The sequence below is a fragment of the Polypterus senegalus genome, chromosome 17 (genome assembly GCF_016835505.1).
Source record: "Polypterus senegalus isolate Bchr_013 chromosome 17, ASM1683550v1, whole genome shotgun sequence".
Classification (NCBI taxonomy): Eukaryota; Metazoa; Chordata; class Cladistia; order Polypteriformes; family Polypteridae; genus Polypterus; species Polypterus senegalus.
In genome coordinates this window covers 59,903,294-59,927,837 of record NC_053170.1, presented here as the reverse complement: position 1 = coordinate 59,927,837, position 24,544 = coordinate 59,903,294, and the positions used below count along the sequence as shown (strand labels likewise).

Here is a 24,544-nt window from a genome sequence, read left to right as displayed (position 1 = left end):
TTTATTATTTATCACTTGTTTAAAACATTATTAATTTTTTGATATTTATAAAGTCACTAGCAAAATACCCGCGCTTCGCAGCGGAGAAGTAGTGTGTTAAAGAAGTAATGAAAAAGAAAAGGAAACATTTTGAAAATAACGTAACATGATTGTCAATGTAATTGTTTTGTCACTGTTGCGAGTGATGAGTGTTGCTGTCATATATATATATTATATCCATACATATATACACATATATATACATATATATACACACATACATATATACATACATATATATATTGTGGCAGTAGGGGGCAGTAGTGCACCCTTGAACCCTCAGGTACAACTCCAGACACCAGGTAAAAGTCCACGACCTTTTTATTTTCTTTTAACACAGTGCACCAAGCACCCTCCACACTACTCATTCAATAAATCAATAAACTAGCACAATAACCACTCCTCCTCACCCAGACACTTTGCTCCTCTACCTCCCAGCACAACTCAGTGTCTGGACTGAGGCACCGTCCTTTTATAGTCCCTGACCCGGAGGTGTTCCTGTCCCAACAGTCCACAGTTCCTTATTCCTTCCGGGTCAGGGCAAACAGTCCTTTTCTTCAACCCGGGAGCATGTCTTTCCTTCCTATCACGTGACCATGACGTACTCTCGGATCATAGGGCACAAAAGAGCCCATAAGCCCCCCAACAGCTTCTCCTGGTGGCCCCCAAGGTATCCAGCAGGGCTGTGTATAAACACTACAAGGTCCATAAGGCCCTGCTGGACCTCGGGCACGATCCTGCTGTCAGGAGAGCTCCTCCTGGCGGCCTGGGGGTGCGGACTGACATGGAAAGCCGGCAATCCTCCACAATATATATACATACATCCACATATATATATATATATATATATATATATATATATATATATATATATATATATATATATCTCTATATATATATATATATATATATATATATATATACATACACACACACACACATATATACAGTCTTTGGGGTGCGAGCAACTGTTGCTGGGGGTGCCAGAATCCATGAAGGAAGAAAAATGAAAAACATTATTTGTACAAAATCTTAATTTATTTATCCATTCCTAAATAATTAAATGGGCAGGCTATTTCTTATCAGTGCAATACGCTGCTTGTTAAAACGGATGACTCCCGCTCTTACGTGCAAGTCTGTGTGGATATTATGAACTATCGTATCTGTTCAAGTTCTATTTAAATTTTAAATAGAAGGAATTTTTATTTAGTCGACAGAATATTATTCCGGAATAAATCAACTCAAACCTTAAATAACTTATAATATTTTGCTCTCCATAAAAATATATCCTGTCTAAATTATACAAGTTAGAAATAAAGTAAGCGTTAAAAGAACAAACATTCAAATTTCTTTACTCTTATGTAATTTTATATAAAAATAAACTTAAATTTTAAATATCCCAAAAGATTTTGCTCTCCATAAAAATATATCCTGTCAAAATTATACAAATTCAAATATGAACATGGTGCATAACAAAACCTGGAAATATAAATAAAATTTGTTCTTTTCAGCAATAACAAATCAAATCATTCAGTTGTCTTTGCTCTTATGTCATTTTATCAGATTTGGACGCCTGGCATCTTTTTTTGGCAACAAGTTCGTTTGTTTGGTGTGAGGTTCTGTGTTGTGGAGATTCTCAGGATGGACTGCAGGTGCTCATCAGTGAGGCGACTCCTGTGTGCTGTTTTGTTAGTCTTCATGACTGAGAAGAGCTTCTCACACAGATATGTGCTACCAAACATGCACAAGGTTCGAGCCACATGTAGACGGAGCTGGAGCATTTGTGCGGAATGGAGTGAATAAACTGTGCGGGCCCTGCAGTATCGTACTTTGCCTTCAGTGTGCCATTACACTGCAGCTCAATCACCTCCATCTGAATCTGCACAGGTGCAGTTTCCACATCGACGGCAAATGGGTTGTGAAACAACTGAAAATTCTTTTTTTGTTCTTCAAAGTCACCAAAGCGCCGTGCGAACTCAGTGCACAGTGCGCTCAGTTTATCAGCAAAATCGTATTTGGGAACACCGTTGTGCCGACTTGGTTCAACATTACTTGGCAACAGGGAAAGTGGGGCAAGTTGCACTGGTGCATTTGTGTCTCCCATAAAAGTAGCTTCACTTGAAATCACTTTGTGATTTTGCACGGGTTAAAACGTCTGCTGAAGTGTCAGATTCTTCTTTAACTCTTCTGCTTTCTGTATCTTGTGCATTGCATTCAGGTCTTTCAGGTTATCTTGATGTTTTGTCTCATAGTGCCGTCTTAGATTAAATTCTGTAATTACAGCCACATTAGCTCCACAAATGAGACACATGAGTTTACCAGCAATGTCAGTAAACATATACTCAGCCTCCCATCGGTTTTTAAAGGCTCTATGTTCAGAATCACCTTTTCTCTTCAGCATCGTGTGAGCTAGCTTCGCAATAACTTGCAGCATCATAAGCTAGACTTGATTAACGTGGTAAGTGTTCGGTAAGGCAGCTGAAGCGCTGCATTATGGGATCTGTAGTTTATTGTGTTACCAGCGCTTCATCTCCCCGGGCCATTAATAACAATAATACAGTATATAAAATGATCTCGCGGGCCGGATTTAATTACACGCCGGGCCGGATGTGGCCCGTGGGCCTTGAGTTTGACACATATGGACTAAATAGAACTTGAAAAGATATATTTTTTCGAATGTGATCGCGCAATTCAGATCGAGTTGACGCAAGACTACAGTACATCGAGCCCGCGTGCTATTGTGGTTTTGCCTGCATGCCTCAATAAGTTACCCTCCCCTCGCTCTTACTTTTTTACCGTTCATCTAATGAATACACTGAGTATGGCTTTACCAAAACAATCATTGATCGCGAATAAAGTATCCATTATTCATAAAGCTTCAATTGGTGATCTGTCTTTCTGTGTTAACCGCATATTTTTTCATACGTCTCAAACCAAGGGGATGCGAAGTTAAAATGAATGAAAATGCGTGCGTACATACTCAATGCATCCCTTCTCGGAAATCGAACCTTGGCGTGCCTCTACTATTGCGCCACGGCGTGTGGTTTATCTATTTGAGCGTAGCAGTGTAATTCGGTTTTTGTTCAGCACTCTTTGGAACTGTTGCTTTTTGTCTGCACACTGCGTCAGTTCACGTGAGCCGCTGAATATGGTTTTATATGTCACTCGCTCGCTTCTAATTGTTTCGCTGCCTTCTTAATTATATAATGCATGTTTTCTTAAGCTCTTTTTGGAGCTCTTCCTGGTTTTCTACGTTCTGCGTAATTATGTGGGAGGCGTGATGATGTCACACAAAACTCCGCCCCCACGGCTTTCGAGCTCAACTCCATTACAGTAAATGGAGGAAAATAGCTTCTAGTTATGACCATTATGCGTAGAATTTCGAAATGAAACCTGCCCAACTTTTGTAACGAAGCTGTAAGGAATGAGCCTGCCGAATTTCAGCCTTCTACCTACACGGCAAGTTGGAGAATTAGTGGTGAGTCAGTCAGTCAGTCAGTCAGTGAGGGCTTTGCCTTTTATTAGTATAGATATATTATTATTATTGTCCTTTTATATTCTTCATAAAGACACAGTAGAATTTCTATGTGACAATAAAATTCAGTTTCATTTGATCTGATTGAATTTAAGAAGATTTTTAAAGATGTTTACCAGTTTATGTATCTACTCTTTCTATATGTGGCTTTTTAAAATGGTGTTTCAATAATCTTGGTAAAGAATACTAATATTTATTTAAAGGGCTTTCATTTTTCTGTACCTTTAGGGATTCAGATTTTTGTAAAGGTGCATTATGCGGGTTGTATTTGAAATCAATTCATTTGTCCTACATTGGCTCATTTTTGATGGCTAAACTAGTGAATCTGTTGCTTGTCTGAAATGCCCCCTGTGTTATTATGATATTTCCCTCTACTTACCCATAACCTGTTTTCTTCAGGGGTAAGTGTACTCATCAGTTTCCTTACCGTGTTGGTCTACTGTCGCACCTTAAGATTAAGACATACATAGATATATTTATACACATAGACCCTAAACACAAAAGTACCATATGAAAGACGTATATACATGCACATTATTCCATAGCACTTTGACCCACACAAGTACCGTATGAATAACATGTGCACAGTCCACTTTCCCTAGTACTCCAAGAGACTTAGTTTTCATAGGCACGAACAATGTACGATGTCTTAGATATATTACTTTTGGGCTCCAAGAATATAATATATTGTCCTCTCCTGATGTCGCTTTCTCCTTTTGCTGATGTCGTTCTGTTCTCTTTTTCTGATGTCGCTCTCAGACGAGGCATATTTATTATAAAATTTCCATGGTGGTTTCACAACACGTTATTATTGCATAATCTGATTGGCTGGCTGTCAATATGATGGGTGAATTTGCTCAAACTCTTTAATCTGTTAGAGCAGTCCATTTCCCAAAGTGTAAACTTTTTAAAGTTTTAAAAGCCTTCCTTTCCCAAGCTGTAAACCAGTTTAGTCCTGGTGGCCATCTCTTCACAGATGATAAAATCATCAATACAGCTTGAAGCATCTACTGAATTCCTGCTCAGTTCAAACAGATGTTACAATGATTGATACTGGTACAATTCAGGAAAACAGAATGCTTTGATGTTAAATGGCCATGCAAGTGTCCTGTATTTAAGTACATCTTGTTTGGCTCAAGCAAAATATAATGAAAATATAGACACAATTTGCAGATTTTGCACACCACAACACCCCCTGTTTCCGTTCTTTGATTCATGTTAACATCTTTCATGGATGCTTATCTCTATGCTCCATTGTGTTAAACACATACTTCATTTTATGCTTCAATGATATATATGGTTACTTAGGGGCTTTATCTCACTATTTAGCCTGAAATGTGTTGTAAAAAGACAAAAATGCACAAGATAAAGGGTCTGGGGCACAGGAAGGCAAACTCGTGGTACTACACAATGTTGAGACGTCATCAAGTTTCAGGTTGGTCTATATTAAGATGGTATAATTTACCTTTATGAGTAATTCTGGGAGGAAGAGGCAGGTCCAGGTTGTCTGACCCCAGAAGTGACATCAGAGTGGGGGAGGTGTCAATCTTCTTTTCTGCAGCGGTAGAAGGAGAGCAGACAGCATTATTAGACAGTGCCCCCTTGTGTCTCGGCAGTATATCACACTTACCTAAGCCCATAGGTTGCTCCCCAAGCACATGCATGTTACAGTGTCAATTCAAAATCATATTCTGTGTTACTTTTTCATAATGATCTAGCAGTGGTGTTGATTTGCTTCATGTTGAGCAAGAGAATTAAAGATCATTGCTGTTATTGTTGCATGTGGTGATGTGCTCCTGGTGTCAATTAGGTTGGTAGAATGTTGTTTAAGTGTCTGTTGGTGCTACATCATCGCGCTGGTTAAGGTCTGTGTTAATTTCATTACTATCAACCTTCTCTTGTGACTGGACACATTGACCCAGTACCCTCCTTAGTTTAGGCTGACCTTTAACAGCTTGTTTAGAAGGCATTGTACGTTGTTTACCACAGAAACATTTAAATATTAAAATTCTGGATGCCCAAAAGAGATAAAAATATGAATGCATTGAAGAGGGAAGAGATTGCCACAAGCATCAATGCCTAGCACATTCACAAGACCAAAAGTCTGAGGCAGCAAATTTACTTTACTCTGCTGTGCAGCATAGTTAGATACATTGAAATGTTTGCAGACAAAGCCAGACTAATCTTTAAATTAGTGCCTAGATTATCAAAATGCTTTCTCCAGCTCTTATTCTTCAAGTCTTTAAATTGAATGTACTATTTTACAGGTACCAGTGATCCATTTATCAATTTGTCCCTGGAGCCAAAACACTTGTTCCCAGAAATTGAGAAAAGGACTACAAAAACGAAGATGTGTGACTTGAATCCACTTTTTGAGGAGACCTTTGAGTTGTAAGACATCATAATGAATATTTTATTGCAAAAGAGGAAGGCTACAGTATTTATATTGCAGTTCATATAATGAGATCATTCATATTTGAATTTTTGAAAGATGCAAAAAAAGTAACAATATATAATGTAAAGATAAGGCAAACTGTAAGATTTTTATTGGTTGATAGTTTATATTTGCTGTATGTATCTCATCTCCATTTTTATCTCTAATTATTACTCAATACTCAATAACAATAAGCAAAATATGTTCTCACTCATATAAAACAGACATTTTTAGTTTGGTTCTTGAAGCATCTAACAGTATATGTATAATTAAATGAAAGTATATAAAAATATTAAGTTATAAGTAGTTGATAATTCTATGAATTTGTAGTGGGGCCATATAGGGGGTTTTATTTGTGTGAACGTATGCTCTGTCAAGTGATTGTTAAATGTTAATAACAACACTGGTTGCGTCAATTCCTGTTTGTAAATTGGGGTCGGTGCTATTAAACAGGTTTGCACTGATGCAGAAGTGCTTGTGGGATTTGTAGTTTGTGGTTTGGATGCACTGTACTGATAAAACCGGAAGAGAAGGATGTGGCAGGACTTTTTGATTGTACCATTTTCCAATCAACTTCATCATCAGCAGCTTCTAAACCTTTCATTAACTGTGCATTCGTAGCGGAGAAGGATAGTGCTTGGCCATAAGATTTAAGGACTGTGGTGGGTTCTTTTTCCTCCCAATCCTGTGCTCTTTTGTAATAGGTGTGACTCCGAAGACTATTCTTCTGGACTCTGGTGGTAGGACAGTATTTCTCTATCCAAGTTCTTGGAAGCAGTTTATTTAAAGGGAGCGTTCTGCACTTCCTACCATCCTTTAACCATAGTTTATGTTTCCAAGACTATAAATATCATTGTGTCAGGGTTTATTCGTGGTGTTTGTTTAGTACTTTTGTCATTATTTTGCTTTACCTTGTTTATAAGTAGTTTTTCTAGTAGATGAGGAATATTTATATATTTGTGCGTTGGTTGTGTTTAATCTGTATGGACATTTTCCTGGGGTGTTGTTAATATTTGGGTGGCAGGATAGCGATTTTCTTTGTGAGGTAAATCTGGTAGCAACCTCCATGCTTGCTAGGAGTCGTCGGGAGTGCTGCAATTTTTTTTTATCTTTCCTGGGCAGTTTCAGGAAGATTAGCACCAGCATTTAACTTCAGAAGATTTTAGGTCCACATGTTACTGATATGGGAGCTTTTATGTCACAACACAGGTGGGTGACAAATTCATACATATGCATAGTCCATCTGAGTAGTGGAATCTTTTCAGAGGCCAAACTAAAATAAATACCTAGAGGCTAAAGAAGGCTGTAGGCAAAAGGAAGCGCAAGTCATAACCAATACGTTTAAAAAGGTATAAATCTCAAGATACAAGAGAAAATACAGACCTTCAACTCAGGGAGCATGATAGTTTTTAAACCTAGAATTATAACCTGCTGCAGGACAGCCAGTTAGACAGGCAAAGCAGGCAACACCTTTAGCTGGACAGTGCACTAGACAGTAGTTTGGTTTGAGGGCACTCAAAAACCGAAAGGGTGTGAGGCCTCTGAAAGACTCCCGAATCTGACCCAAATCACAGGCCTGTCCAAAGATTGATTTTACTCCAGGCGGCCAGACACCAAACTTTATAGGCCTACACAGGATCAACAAGGCATCTGGCTGAAAGTTCAATGTCTTTTTTTAAAAATCCCAAAAATACATATTAATGTCCTTCAAGGGAGAGAAACCATGCAGCCTCTTACTTGATAAGATGAAATCTTTATAATTTTAGTTTAACAAAAAAAAGGGAAAAAGAGACAAAAAAAAGAAGGTAAAAGATGTTTGTCTGAAAAGGCAACCCAGTACAAACAAACCTCAAATGTTAATTAATAATTAAAAGCAAAAAGTTAAAGCAATAAATCCAAAAAACAGGAAATTGACAATGACAAGAAAACTCCAAATGACAATGAACCACTGAAGGAGCTACTTTCCAGTCTTCCAATATATACAGTGATCCCTCGCTATATCACGCTTCGACTTTCGCGGCTTCACTCTATCGCGATTTTTTCTCATACATGCTTATGTCACTACGCATGCGCTTTCTGAGAACTTTTATCTAAGCCCCACGATTGCTCCTAAATGTGTTGCTTTTTCTAAGCCTTCTGACAATAAAACTAAGCACCGGAGGAAGATGCTTACTATCCAGGAGAAGGTGAAACTCTTGGAAATGATCAAAGATGGCAGTACCCTACAAAAGCCTCCTCACGCATATGAAAAGACAGCGCCAGCAACTGCCTATCAAGATGTTCTTCAGCTGCGCACCCAGACACCCACTGCCTACTCCTAGTACTCCTTCAGCGGAAGAAGACAACGACGCACTTGCTGAAGATACTGCACCACCTAAAGACTCTCCTACTGAGGTTGTGCCTTCATAGGTTAGTGGTTGTGTGTAAGAACTGTGTGTGTGTGTGTGTGTGTGTGTGTGTAATTAAATGTACAGTACAATAATCTACTATATAAAAGTGGTTGGGATTGTCCTTCCGTCCCATGAGTGCAAAGCGTAGTGGTATTCCGCTTACCACAGACTTACTACTTGCGGCTTGCGGTACGAAGCAACGCGATGTGAGCAGAGTTCTAGTGCTCCCATCGTTCCCTTGCTTTTGTACGTGATGTGCTGGAAAAATAGGCAAAATTATGTCTCTGGAAATAATTAATGTTGATGGAGTACAAATGCCTCACCACGTAGTAAATATCAGTGGAGATGGTGCTTGCCTATTCTCATCTATAGCTTATTTAGTGCATGAAACTCCGTCTTTAGCGGTACAGATTCGGGCTGACATTGTACGACTTTGGACAGGCACTCGAGGGGATAAAAAAACTTAGGTTTTCGGGAGATGTTATGAATGGGCACTTTGATGTTCTCATTTCCTACACTTACATGCCTGATGTACACATGGAGCGCATACAAATTGAGGATAAAAGTCGGTCGCCTTAAAAGGCGGGTGAGCCTAGTAATAATATATTTGTAACATCTAATATGTCTTATTTTCTCTTATTTTGTCTAATATATTGGGTAAAATGAGTGTAATCGTGACTAAAGGGTGTTATTTCATGTCTAGAGGGCTCTAATAATGTTAAAAAAATTATTTAGAAGGTCATAAACAGGTTTTCTATACTCTAACTGCAAAAATATTCGATTTATAAATAAAGAATCCTACTTCACGAAAATTCATTTATCATGGTAGAGTCTGGAATGGATTAACCGGGATAAACGAGAGTTCACTGTAGACTGAGACTTAACAGACAGATAATCATAAACAAGACAGAAGCCACTTAGAGTATAGATCAGCCAGCTAGCTAGAAATAGTGCATTCTCCAACTAGAGTATGAATTAGATGACAGCACAGACAAGAGAACCAAAACAGATGTGCCTCTTTGCTGGATGGGTGACTGGACAAAGATTGGATTATTTCATTATTAAGGTGAAATCCATACTACACCTAAAACCCATAATGGACACAGTAATCAGTCACATAGTACTAAATCAGTAAACATATCACAGCAAGTTACCTACAAATTAAACCCCAGTTTTTGGTTATGAAATTACAATTGGAGACTACTTACTTGAAAATGCTACTATATATAGCCATTCAATGTAGTGGTGGGGGGGCGTGATTAATAATGTTCACTACTTCAAAATGAGTTTAACAAGAACATGGGGGTGGGTAAAGGGTAAATTTTGCACAAACGTTCAGATGTTATTCTTTAAACAGTGAACTGTAGACACATGGAATAAATTATCAAGTGATATGGTAGAGAGAAGGGGCCTCACCTATACATGGTACTTACACAAAAAAATGTTGCCTATGCCCATTTCCATGCCCACTTCGAAATGTATAACTAAACTTGGCATAAAGCCACACACATTCTCACGCCAGCCGTCAAAGCAGTGCTACTGTTCCTGTGTGGTTTACCATACTTTTTTAAATTCACATTTCTGACGTGCCTTCATCAAATACACTGAAATTAACTGTCACAAAAGCCACAAAGAGCCATAACAAGGTAAACCCGAGAAAGAGCATCAGCGTTGGCATGAAGAGTGCCCCGACAATGAACAAGCGAAAACTGTATGGCTGGAGGTCAAGAAACCACCTGGTGACCCGCGGATTCGACTCCTTGTGCAGGGCCATCCGCTGTAAAGGCACATGGTCCATGACAAGGGTGAATTCCCGGCCCAGCAGGTAGTACCTCAGCTGAGTAATTGCCCATTTAATGGCCAAAGCCTCTCTCTCCACCGCTGCATACCTGGTCTCTCGGTCCAACAGTTTCCGTCTCATCACCATTGATGCTTTGGCTCAGCACGGCCCCCAGGCCTGTGTCCGAAGCATCCGTCTGGAGGATGAAAGGTAAAGAAAGGGCTTGCTTCAAGTCACTAAATGCAGCGCCTGTCTTTTCAGTCCATGCCACAATGCTTGGGGCCCTCTTCTTTGTCAAATCAGTCAAGGGCGCAGTTGTCTCCGAGAACTGGGGCACAAATTGGCGGTAGTAACCTACTAACCCGAGAAAGGCTTGGATCTGCCGCTTGGTTCACAGACGGGGCCAATTCAAAATGGCATCTACTTTGGAGCACTGTGGCTTCATGGTACCCCGACCCACCAGGTAGCCTAAATACTTGACTTCGCTCAATCCAAAGAAGCATTTATTGGGATAAATCTATACTTTCTGAGAAGGTTGGCATCCTTCAACATCTGCAGTAAGATGCTGCAGATGTTCTACCAGACGGTTGTGGCGAGTGCTATCTTCTAGGCGGTTGTGTGCTGGGGTGGCAGCATTAAGATGAAAGACGCCTCATACCTGGACAAACTTGTTAAGAAGGCAGGCTCTATTGTAGGATTAAAGTTGGACAGTTTAACATCTGTGGCAGAGCGACGGGCACTAAGCAAACTCCAGTCAATCATGAATAATCCACTGCATCCACTTAACGGTGTCATTTCCAGGCAGAGGAGTAGCTTCAGTGACAGACTTTTGTCACTGTCCTGCTCCACTGACAGACTGAGGAGATCGTTCCTCCCCCACACTATGTGGCTCTTTAATTCCACCCGGGGGAGTAAATGCTAACATTAATTTTATTAAAATTTTTTTCATTTTTATTACTATTTAATTTAATATTGTTTCTTTGTATCAGTATACTGCTGCTGGATTATGTGAATTTCCCCTTAGGATTAATAAAGTATCTATCTATCTATCTATCTATCTATCTATCTATCTATCTATCTATCTATCTATCTATCTATCTATCTATCTATCTATCTATCTATCTATCTATCTATCTATCTATCTATCTATCTATCTATCTATCTATCTATCTATCTATCTATCTATCTATCTATCTATCTATCTATCTATCTATCTATCTATCTATCTAAATTTGAAGCCCGGCCTCGCCAAGTGTCCGCAATACCGCTTTTACCTGCTGTAGGTGTTCCATCCATGTGCTGGAATAGATGACACGTCATCCAGGTAGGCAGCACTGTATGAGTTATGAGGCCTGAGCACTTTGTCCTCCAGACGCTGGAAGGTTACTGGAGCCCTGTGTAACGCAAATGAAAGGACAAAATACTGCCAGTGTCCGCTAGGGGTGCTAAACGTGGTCTTAAACTTTGTGGAGTCCGTTAAAGGAACCTGCCAGTAATCCTTTGTCATGTCCAGTGTGGTCAAATATTGAGCCTGTCCAAGGCTCTGGAGGAGGTCATCCACTCATGGTATTGGATAAGCATCAAATTGGGAGACTTGATTAAGTCGACGGACGTCATTGCAAAACCTCCAACTCCCATCAGGCTTAGCAACCATTACAATGGAACTAGACCAGGGACTATGACTTTCCTCAATTACACCTAGTTCAAGCATGTCCTTGATCTCAAGCTCCACTTCAGCTCTTTTTGCCGAGGGGAGACGATATGGATGTTCTTGGACTATAACCCCAGGCTCTGTCACAATGTCATGCTCAACCAGAGAGGTCCTTCCAGGGTTTTCATTCACTACCTCCAGGACAGACAGGATAACTGTTTCCAGCTCCCATCATTGTCTGGGACTTAAATCCGCATCGAAGTTAAGGCTAACAGTGTGAGCAAAGAGTGAGTGGGGCTGACCGATTGGGATCCCCGTCCTTCCACGCTTTCAGCAGATTTATATGATAAACCCGCTTCCTACGCCAACGATTGGGTTGACTCACCAAATAGTCGACAAGTCCTTTCATCTCCTTAACTTCGTAGGGACCTTGTCAATGGGCAAGTAACTTAGAGTGAGAGGTAGGTACTACTGTAGGAACTCCTGGAGAGACGTGCCACGGTCATAATATAGGACCTGTGCTGCTTGTGCTTCTTCCATGTGACTTTTAAGGAGGGGCCGAATCTTGCCAAATCTATCACTTAATTGCACAATATACTCCAGTATGTTTGTAGAGGGAAGAGCCTCTTCTTCCCATCCTTCTTTTAGAATGTCTAATATGCCCGGGGTTGTCGCCCATACAATAATTCAAAAGCAGAGAACCCCGTGGAGGCTTGTGGGACTTCCCGGTAGGCAAGAAGGACGAGGGGGAGGAGCTGATCCCAGTTTCTTCCATCCTCGTTGACCACCTTAGAAAGCATTTGTTTGAGAGTCTGATTGAACCTCTCTACCAGACTGTCTGTTTGAGGATGATATACCACTGTCTTTAGATGCTTTATTTTAAGTAACTTGGCAGTCTCCTTGAACGTCTCCAAGGTAAAGGGTGTTCCTTGGTCCATCAGGACTTCCTTAGGAATGCCGACACGCGCAAAGACCCCTACCAATTCCCATGCGATGGCTTTAGAAGTAGCTGAGTGCAATGGAACAGCTTTGGGGTATTTGGTAGCGTAATCCACGAGGACTAAAATGTATTTGTGTCCTCGGGCTGAGGGCTCTAGAGGTCCGACTAAATCAACCCCAATTCTGTGGAAGGGAACATCAATCAGGGGAATAGGAACGAGAGGAGCACGGTCCTTCCTAGGAATTTCTCGTAACTGACACTCCGGGCAGGAAGTGCAAAGGTGACTAACCTCCTCATTGATTCCCGGCCAATAGAAGAGGAGCTTGATCAGCTCGAAAGTTTTCTCGGTGCCCAAATGGCCACCTAGGAGGTTGGCGAGTGCTAACTGACAGACCTGTCGCCAAACGGTCCACAGGATTAGCAGCACCCGTCTCTCCTGCCCATCATGCTCTGCTACGCGATAGAGAAGGCCATTTTCTAACACAAGGACCCTGTGGCATCGACTGGTTAGTGTGCTGGCCATTGACCAGGAACACTGCATTTTTTGCAAACTTAAGGGAATCGTCATTCCACTGCTCCCTTTTAAAAGAAGCCGATGTCTCTCTAAATTGAAACTGCAACAGGAAGAGAGGGTCTGGGCCGACTTCAAGGGTCGCAGTTTCCCCCCGTTCCGTCTCAGTGCTGGTGGATGACGTATTGGCCCGCAACGGTCCGGGAGTTGCCACGTCACTCAGGGAGGCTGCTTCGTTTCTCTCTGCTGGCTGGTTACACGCCGTGGAGGTAGCTTGAGACAGCTCATCTTTGTCTATAACTAAGCCTAAATTCAATCCAGGAGTAATGTGTCTCACCGCTTTTAATTTTAGACCAGTCCCGCCCCAGTATCACCAGATGTGGTGGATTCGGAAGGATGGCCACAGTTAGTTTCTGTACCAATCCTCAGTAACTGATGACACAAGTGGTGGACCTGTACCAGCGGAATTTTCCGTGGACATAGGTTATACTGATCTTAATCCTTAACCACTGTCGCGGAAGCACAAACCGGTGGGCAACAATGGGAATGTTGCTGCTGGAATCGCACAAGGCTATGGTCTTGTACCCGTTTATGATCACCATGCCTGTGTGTGGGACCGCCAATGGGTTAATCAGAGCACACCAACCCCTTTTCCCCCTCCACCTGCATTCCTCCTTGCTCCCAAGCGGTTTGCATGCCCGTGATTTCGGGGACATCGGCACAAGCTCTGGGTTGTATGGGGCGGGGGGGTTTTGGGACGTACTCCAGCTGAGTTTGACTAAGGTATGAGCTCTTATGTTCTTAAACTGCCTACCCCAGACCAGCTGGGTGAAACCACGGGGTAGTGCTTTCAGGAGCAGGTAGCAGGCCACCTGCTCTTTTATTTGGACTTGTTCTCAGATGGCTGTAACCACTGCCCTACCATTGCCCAGAAGGACCAGGCTTGTTTGTGGGTCCGCCACTCTGGGTCTGACCTCCAGTTTTTTATTTTACTCACCTGCCAGTCTGGGGCACCCCTAGGTGGTAATTGGAGCTCGGGTTTTACAATGAGACAGGCACTGTCCTCTGAGAAAGCATAATAAGCCCCTTTTGCCTCTCCCCTCCGGAGCAGCCCAACTCCGTGAGCCCCTCCTGCACACTCCCTGGCTTCTCTAGGTTGCCAAGTTAAGCGTGCCGGGCGCGGAGCCCATACCGGGTCTCACCAAACCGCTGGACACCCTCCCCGCCTGAAAACTCGGCCCCGGTACACTCCCACCTGGGTACATTGCAGGTCCTGTCCCCTTCTCTTCCAGGACTTCTCCATCCTGCTGTCTATGCCACTGTCACAAAAGCCACAAAGAGCCATAGCAAGGTTTGGGGCACCCACCTGTATATTTGGTTTCCTGGATGCAAATTGTAGTTTAAATGATAGCACTGCTGTGTATAAAACCGAGTCCAAAACAGAACTGAGGGAACAGGGAAAGGTGGAGGCTTTTAAAGGGGATAACAGGAAGTGAGATCAAAGGGGTCGGGCTCCTGAAGGTCTTCAGCAATAGGTTCGAGCCCAGATGTGACATCACAGGGGCCGGAGCCGGCAAGGTCTTCTTCCATAGGCTTGGTCCTGAAAGTGACTTCAAGAGGGCCAGGTGGAATCTCCCGTGAATGGTCTGCAGGAAAGGGAGAAAAAGAGTCAGTGCACTCTGCCACATCCTGGTATGACTCAGAACTGCCCTTACTCAAGCCCTTTAGCTGCCTCCCTTGCACACGTGTGTGACACAGTGTATTGTTTATAAATTTAGGGCATCTGATTGTAATCAACCAGTGACAATATAATGGTCCATGGAATGGCCAAACTATTCCAAATACCATAACTGCTTTAGCGTTGTATTTCTCAGTGCACCACTAAGAATATTTTAATACAATGTATCCGAGTGTGGAATCACAGCTGTATAGCAGCTCATTGGAAAGCACTATGGCAGGCTGTGTCAAGAACGCAGATGATTATCAGGATACAGCATCTACCATGGAGAACATTTATAGCACATGATGCCTCAGCCATGAGCACAGTGTATTTGAACTTCTCCCATTCAGCAAATGCTTCAGAGCCTTTCCTGCACAAACCTTGAGATTCAGAAACAGTTTCATCCCAAGAACTACAAATGCACTCAATCAGTACATCAAGTGTTCCCGGTAGAACTGTTTGTACTTAGAATTACAATTACTTCCCTGTAAACTTGCACTACAACTGTAATATTGTGCAACCTGAGCCACTTTATCAACCATTTGCACTATCTGCTCTATATATACATGTACTGTATATTGTACTTATGCTTTCATATTGTATTTTTTTCATTTTTTTTTAATGATATTATTATTTTATAGGAAAATAAGTTTATGGAGGATTTGCATATTAAATCTCATTGTACCATACAATAACAATAAAGGAATTCAATTCAATTCAAAAGAAGTGAGGGCATATTTACAGATGATGCCGACTGGCTTCTAAGTCAATTTAGATTTCCAAGAACTATCTTCTTGGAGCTCCTAATATCATTTTTAAGATGAAATGCATTAAAGTATGTATATTACATTATACAGATACATTTTTAACTTCATTTAAATAATGTATACTGATAATAAGTAAATGTGTGAGCACGGTGGTGCAGTGGTAGCGATGAGCTGGCACCCCATCCAGGGTTTGGTCCTGCCTCAAGTTGTATGCTTGCTGGGACTGGGTAGATACGGTAGATGGATGGAATAATTAAACATGCATCACGCAAATATTTAAATGTTCCTTAAAAGTTTTGAACAATCGTTGTTCTAAGCTTACTGATGGTCTGACATTTTTTAAACAGCTTATTGTGTGGCAATTGGTTACGTGGAGAAAGAAAAGGAAGGACAGGAATTGGAGGTTGGAACATTTGAAAGAGACAGTAGTGCTGCATTAAATGATTTCATCGAGGGTCACGCATGTCCCAGCAAGCATCTTGCAGGAGGCAGGAACAATCTCTGGACAGGGCACCAGCTCATCGCTACCACTGCACCACATTGCCCCAATGTTTGGTATATATTTCATCATGAAAGTGATATCAAGTATACATCTTAGTATTTAAATTGTTCAGAGAGCTGTAAAATCATGAATGTAATTTATTCCATGTCCTGTTGGTGTAAGAGAAAGCACGTTTAAGAAGCATGTCATGATTCACACATAGAGCACATAATAGAACACATAGAATACAAAGCATTTAACATGCTACTTTAGTTACAATGGGATCTGAGGAACTCTAGTAAATTTAACATTGATTTTAAGATTAAGTTTACAATGTTCTTCTTTAATGACAAAACAAACTATGAGATTAAAGTGGACTTTTCGACCTTTTTTCACTTTTTGGGCACTGTGTGACTTTCTGAATTTGAACTTTTGAGCTTCTCCACCACTCTGTATCACTTGATCAATTTCCTTTTGTTGTTTATACTACTCCTGAAGCCAACAAATAGTACATTTTTCCTTGCCTCCACTAAGCAGTCCCTGATTTTTTTTTTCACGTCTTTTAGCCAAACACTGAACAGAGAAAGTGATATTTACAGTATATTGATTTGCATATTAAAATTCTGGTCAGATTAGGAGAGCAGGCACGTGTGTTACTTTTCAAGCTGACTAGGATTTATGCAGCTGAAATGCGTGGAAGTTAGCTTATGCACAGTTTTGTGCATCTGATTTTTTTGTGCATATACACATTTCCACTTTTGTCCGTATGCTATGTTTTAGTGTGAGTTCTACACACGGCATTATGCATGAGGCCCCAGGACTCTAGGGACATTCAAAACTTGCCTTGATGTTTTTGGAGGAATTAGGTGGTTAGGAATGACCTGTTCTAGTCAAAGGTTTTTTTAATGTTTCAACGTATTTTCTAAATATATATTATTGATACAATGAGGGTATGAATCATGATTCTTTTTTGTGCCTTGTAAAAACAGAATCTCTGCAGTATTGCTAATGTCTGCAATGCAGTAATGCATCCTGTGCTTGCAAAACAGTATACTTTACATAGCTTCTTCTGTCCTACATGTTACACCACAAAACAGCACTGCTAGAGTCTGTGTCTATGTTAAAGTCAACAGTTTGGGTTAGATTTATTTTACAATATGTTACAGCAAGCAAAGAACTTAACCCCTTATCAAGCGGGGTCATTTTTGCTAAATCGCTTGTAATTCGACCTCTCCAAATTAGAATCATTGCTGTTATTGAACTATCTGGAGTATAAACACGTTTGGTCTCTTTGTAAAGGTAACATTCTCTAGTTTCACCCTTAGTAGAATCACTGTAGGTGTGACTGATCAAAAGTTATGCACATTAGAACTCACAAAAAAAACAAATTTTTTTTGTTCTCGCCTAAGTTTTTTTATGAAAATAAAGCTGCAGTAGGTAGGTGGGGACAGAAACACACTATGTACCAACAGAATAACTTGTTGACTACTCACATTTCAAATTTGAAAAGAATACCTGTAAAAATGACATTTTTTACACCAGTTTTTATGTGGGCATGCCCAGGGGCTTTTTAGAGGGACCATTATCCACATTTTGGAACATATGGAAAAGTGTAATAACTTTTGAATGCTTCAACCCACAGATATCAATGAGGGCTCTACTGAAAGCTTACACCTAAAGGAATCTATATCTACACACAGTGTCACTCTATTAGTTATAAAAATAATAAAAACAATAAAAAATACACATTTCTATGTAAAAATAGTCAATACAAGTCTTATGGGCCAAAAATATATTTATATTTTTATTTTTACTTTTTTTTATAAAATGCACACAAACTATATATATTTCTTTTACAAACTGTTACAACACAGCTCAGCGTTTTTCCATGTGCCACTTGATGGCAGCAATCACTAGCAAGCAGAAAGCACAAGGGCGTGGCACGTCGCTCTCTGCCATTAGACGTCTCCTGGGCCGGTTGAATACTTTCACAACGCGTACCTGCATCTATTATTTAATCGAGCGTTTATTTACATTTAAACTTCTACTTTTATTCATATTTAAAATGCGAAAAAACTTGGCGAAATCACAATAAACAACCACGCACCAACTCTGCAGACTGGCACAAATGCCACCTTCACACAACTCCGATCGTTTTGTTTACAAGTTAGTATGGCAAGTTACATATCAAAATGCTCGGCTGCTCATTGGCTGTAAGTTTTGAGTGTCAGTCACAGTGTCCAATCAAACTGGTAGATTCTACCAGGGTTTGGAGCTATACGTCATCCTTCAAGCTGTCTGTGACACTCGTTGGCTATACGAGGTGCCAGTCAACCCCAGACCCGTTGTAATTGGCCAACTTAGGTGTCGATCAGAAGCTAACACTTCCGTGTTTCATGCGTTAGCATGGTTATCGCCGACAGAAACAAATTTACGTCTGATATGAGCAATATAAATTAAAAAAAAATTACGTAGGTGGTCTCAAGTTATGAAACGTTTTCTGGAGTTTTTGTCCCTTTGAGAATATATCGTGTGTTTTGGACCTAAATCGTTTTACTAGATTATATTCGCTGGAGCCTTACGGACACAATGGGATCAATACTGCTTGGAAATATTGATGTTTGACTTGCAGGGGGTCTTCAAAGGTAGGGAAAGTCAACTCTTAAAAGTATGTACTTCTCTGTAAAAAAGGCTTTAGTGTCAGTGCTGTGGTTGTTGTGTGTCAAAATGGTTTATATCATCGGTAAGACGAGACTTTGAAGTTTCATTTGATGGGTAGGGTGTCGAGATGCATGGCAGATGGGCATGCACACATTACTGTGACGTTTTTGAACCGCTGTTATGTCCCGGGACCGGTACGTGTGCGCGTTATGCCAGATTTTGATACTCCTTCATATGCTTCCTGTCCTATAAAATCCATTTTGCTTTCTAAACAAGCATCAAAGAGACCTGTCACACATAAAACCTTCTTACAGAAGATCCATTTAAATATTAAAGGTTACCCTTGGACAGATAGGTATATCTTTCCAGTTATTGCAAAACAAAGTACAGTGGATAGAATATTGGTTCATAAAACAATCATATTATTGGCCTCTGAGGTAGTTTCTCATTCTGAGGGTACTATATTATAGTAATTTGTGGAAAATTAACTGAAACTAAACAAATTCTGGTTAACATCTAACTCGGATGAGAAGAATTTATGGCTAATGTTCTGTCTTTAATTCCCAGTATGTTGAGTCATAAACTTCTAATTGTAGGAGATTATTGTGTATTCAACTCTATTTTACAATTTTCAACTTATTTCGTGGCCACATTATTATCTAAAACTGCCTCAACAGTTTTATGTTTAAAAGTTTCCCCAAAAAAAGGAAAGTACTTTGCTCTTTTCTTAAGTAATGATCTTTTTTTATTTACAAATACAGTATATACATTACAATAAAATAATTAAGATACAGCAGTTAAACATATATATCTACTAGGATGCTTCAACCCCCTGCTCGCTTCACTCGCCAACTCCCCACCAATCCCCAGGGTGGCCTGCGCTATGTGCCAGCCACTTTGCGTATCTGCTGCTTGTGTTGTGAAGAAGAGGGCTGAACGCACCCCAAAGAGACACGGTCATTCCTCCGAAACCCCCTCTTAAATGGTGATACAATGGGAAACAAATACAGTTTTTTTTACCTCCTCTTTGCTCGGTCACCTGCTGGCTTGCTGCTGCTGCCATGCTGCATGATCTGTATCTCGAGCGACGCTTCGAACATTTAAAAGCCTGTACAGCAGCTGTCCTTTTGTCTCACTGCCTTGTCTCTCTTCTCCCCCAGACATCCTCTGCTCCTGTGGGCGCTCCCCTATGAAGAGGAAGATTTTCTATTTCTTTAATTGAGAGACAAAACTGTCCCCTCCGACTACACATGGAGCTCGATTCACTCCTGAAAGAGACTTATGTTTGTTTGAAGTGTTTGAATAACGTTTCTGTCTCTAAAATTTCCTGTGTATCTGTGCAACTCTATGACTCAAATGTGACAGCGTATGTGGATTTCACTTTCACGAAACAACAAATCTTTTAATTCTCGTGGATACGCCTCTTCATTGGCAAGAAACACTACTTTTCTCTAATGGCAACACGAATTAGATGATCTACAGGTCTCAGACTTAAAGTTTAAATCCGAACAATATATTCGATCTCTTTTCACTGTTCTGTTATTTCAATGAGTAATAATTTCTGTTTGGACTAATGCTATCTTTAATATCCTTTTTTTGAGACTTTTGAATTTTTGTACATCCATTATCTCTAACCTGCTCTGCAACGTTTTTGAATTCTTTTTGACGTTCTACTTTGTCATAAACTCTTTGTCTTTTATTTCCAGCTCCGGGCATGGTTAAATCTCTTTGTCTTCTACTCTTTCTTTTTTATTTCGGCGTGATTACATCTCTTGGTGCAAAATCTCGTCTCACGGGATGTGAAAGTGTCTCTCTGAGAAAGTCACATCACGTTTCTCTTCCCAAGATTTTTTTATTATAATAGAGAGAAATAACAAAGATGTAAAAAATCAGTTCAATCAGACATAAAATAAATTTAGTAAATAACAGGAAAGAGTTAAGATTCATTGATATTAAAAAAAGTTTAGAAACCCATCTGGATCCAGTACAGAGTTCTGGTTAATAATAATAAAAAGCAATTATGTTATACTTCCTCATATTAATTAGACCAACATTGAAAAAATACACAAAAAATCCAAATATTATTTACAATGATTGCACTTCCTATCATTAATACCTTCTGGGTATAGTGATAGCATAATATTTGATTGATATTTCAATAAACCAATGGGCTCCATTATATGTTATTAATCTTCATTCTGCACACCCACCATTGTCGCTCACGCCAGTGATTGGTTCCATTAGAAAAGATGGTAAATGAAAAGTGATGACTGTCACCTGATAAGCAAAAACTGAGTACTGATGAGTGATGGAGTTGAAAATAATAAGTGAGTAGTTATGCATGATGAGCAACTGAACACCTGAACAGTGATGTACTATGGGTGGTGAGTGACTACTGATACATGATACGAAGTAATGCTGATGTTTGATGACTGGAGAAGTAAAAAATGATGAGGTTATAAATAACTACTGATATATGATACAGAATAATACTGATGTTTTATGACTGGAGAAGTGAAAAATGACAACGACCTAACAATGTTTTCTACATGTGAGCCACTTTGCCATTCTTGCAGTACTGGCAAATACTCGCTGGACCACCTATTCCAAAACAAATAACCATTTCAAGCTTCATGGAATTTACTGGTAATTTTTACAAAACAATCCTGGAGATATGGTGGTCTGCGTTTTTGACCAAACTTTGTCCTCTTCTAACTTGAAGAGGTCCAAATTAATCCACTCCAATGTTGGTCAGTTTGGTTGGTTGGGTTGCATATAGTTTTCTCGCAAATTTGTCATTTTTCCTCTTCTGTTTTAGCATTGTATCTTCTGTATGTAGTGCACTTTAAAATAATTTTCCTGATAACTGAGTTGATTTGAGGTATATTTATGACCTAACTATGCAAGAATTTATGGTAATTGTGTCTGCAATGTCCGATTTTGTTGTTGGTGTGCTGTAAAGATATGTAATATGGGACCTTTGTTGAGAATTGCACTGTGTTTAGCTTCTTTATGGCATAGCAAGTCTGAGAGCAATTCTTAGTATTTCGTCTTGTTTATAAGTCTGGATCCAATTTCAAGATGTGACTGCTGTTTCTCACATAGGTATTTTTCTTGAAAGCCATTATTTCATCTGGATAGGTTTGTTGTTGACTAAGGTGTATAAGCTCTGTTTCATCTTTAGCCAAATCTTTTGAAAAAATTGGATTTGGTTTTAATGTCAGTTTGTACTTTGTCATACAGTATGTTCTTTTTAAGCATTTCCTTTTTATCTGGCTGACTTTTAGATTGACTGACATCAAGTTATTATCTTTCTTTCATCCTTTATGTGCAGCAGTATTTTTTTTTTAATTTGGGAAACCATAGTACAGCTTTCTTCAAGCATGGCACTTCTCAGTAGTAGCTTATGAGCTTATTTAGAGGTTCAGTGATCTGTTCTGGTGTTGTCAAGTTAACAGCATAGGTTTTAATCTCTGGATCATCCTTGATCTGGTGTTTTTGGCCACTTGTACTCTGGTTTCATTAACAAAGCCCCAAAAACAAACTAGGGCCTTGTGTCCATGTTTCAGTTTTAATTTCCATGACTAGTCCTCTTGATGCTTGATCTGCTGGATTTAAGGCACAAGTGACATGCTTCCATTGTGAAGGCTGTGAATGATCTCTTATCACTGTGATTCTGTGGGCAACAAAGGCCTTGAATCGAGCATTTTTTATTTAAAATGTATTTTAGTGCTATGGAGCTGTCAGTCCAAAATACAGATTCTTGGTGGGGTATTTGAAGTTCACGTTTTAGCATTTTATTAATTTTGACTGCCTCGATGACTGCTGCAGATCTAGTACTGGAATTGTGATATGCTTCAATGCTGCCACTCTTAATTTCCCAATTAAGAGTCAACAATGTTTCCCCCCTTTTTCTTTATTCAAGAGAGGATACAGTATGTAGTGCCATAATTGTCTTCACTGGCATCTGCAAAATGGTGCATTTGTACTGACTATGTTGCCAAACCCTGTGAATTGGGTAAAACTACTTACATTATAGTCTTCCTAGGTACAAATTGTCCATACATTTCATCTCCTCCTGAATGTACCTGTCTTTCACTTCTTGTCCCATCCGTATTTTTCCTTGTTTTTAAGACAATCTTTGCAGGCAGTGTAACTGGTGCTAAGAATCCAAAAGTGGCATATACAGTGTTGGCCACACACCGAATACTACATCTTGTAGCATGCTTATCTTGTTGTTTTATCTCAAATTTGAAATTGTCTGTTTCACTGGACACCTAGGGCACACTCCCCTGGAAGCAAATTTAGACAATAGTCTTATTCTTTCTGTTCAAGAGCTCTGTCCTCTTCAGGAGTAGACAGTAAGATTGCTCTGCTGTTACGTACTCACTTGGTCAGGTGGAATCCTTATTTGAAACATACGGCTTGAAAATCTCTTGCCAGCTTCATAGTCTATTTCTCTGTCGTAAATAAGTTTAAACAGTCATCTACATTAAAACTGTGAAGTACTATGTTAACTGCTTCTTCTGAAACCACTGCTCTTGCATCTCCAGCAGTTCTCTGCAAGGCATAAGAAGCACAACTATGTGATGAAGTAGCACCAAAAAGATATACTGTCATTTTCAATTGTTGCAGGTCTTTACGTAGGCTCTCATAAGGCTATCACAACAGTGAAGAAGATCAATGTGTTTATCTGGGACTTTTACTTGGTAGAACATTGATTTAATGTCTGACTCTTCCCTACATTTTGAAAGGGAGCAAATAAGTGTGTTAGGTATGTTACAGCCTTTCGATACTTGCTTATAAGAGAAGTCTCTTGGTAAGTGACTGTACAATCAAAAACCACTTGAATTTTATTTTGATGATATGTACCACACCTTTCCTTCATTGTGATTCAGGCTTTTTTGGGTATTTTGACAGCGTAACCCTTCTCTATTATGTACGTATATCATGAAAGTTTTGTAGTTTCCATGCAAATTTTAAAATGTATTCAGTTTCCTTTTAAGGCCAATAGCTTGCTGTTCTGCAATGCAGCATTTGTTTTGGCATTTTAGACTTCTCATCTTTTAAAGGTAAATTTATGAAATAATGGCCACTTACCAGTCTTGCAGACCCCTAGACTATGTGCATTAACTTGAGGTCTTCCTTTTCATTTCTTTCTTTTCTTCACAACTGCATTGTACAAAATCTGTATTGTACTGTTGATGCAACATAGCTTCAGTTTATATTATTCATATTATTCATTGACTGAATGTTTTGGCAGCTTACCATTGTGTAGCTCACCAACCATCCATCCAAGTGCCGTCTTCAAAGCATGAGGTCCCTCTCTTTGGCAATGTATGATTCCCCACAGATGAAAGATTTGTGGGGTTGTTGATACCTATTAAGAGATCAACTTCAAAATCAATAAGTAGAAGATGTCCACTTCACAATGCCCTCCTGTTGTGGAATATTCTTTGTGGTCACTGGGATACAGTATGTGTTATCATTTAGACTGCAGACTGGCAAAATCTCATAAAATAGAACATTTGGTTAGCATTATAGAATGATCATCACAATTACTTATATTTTTGAAGAGCACTTGAGTTCTTCTTCCTAAAGGTTTAACCACCTCTGAAGGTTTTCAGTGCAAACT

At 39.8% G+C, this 24,544-nt stretch overlaps 1 protein-coding gene across 2 annotated transcripts in view; it reads left to right on the top strand.

The window, feature by feature from the left end:
- The window catches only part of unc13d (unc-13 homolog D (C. elegans)), a 400,017-nt gene that overhangs the window by 345,957 nt on the left and 29,516 nt on the right, over nucleotides 1–24,544 (top strand). For both annotated transcript variants that reach the window (XM_039739768.1, XM_039739767.1), the window contains exon 29: nucleotides 5,842–5,965. In XM_039739768.1, the coding sequence (XP_039595702.1) occupies nucleotides 5,842–5,965 (124 nt within the window). The remainder of the gene's footprint in view (nucleotides 1–5,841; nucleotides 5,966–24,544) is intronic.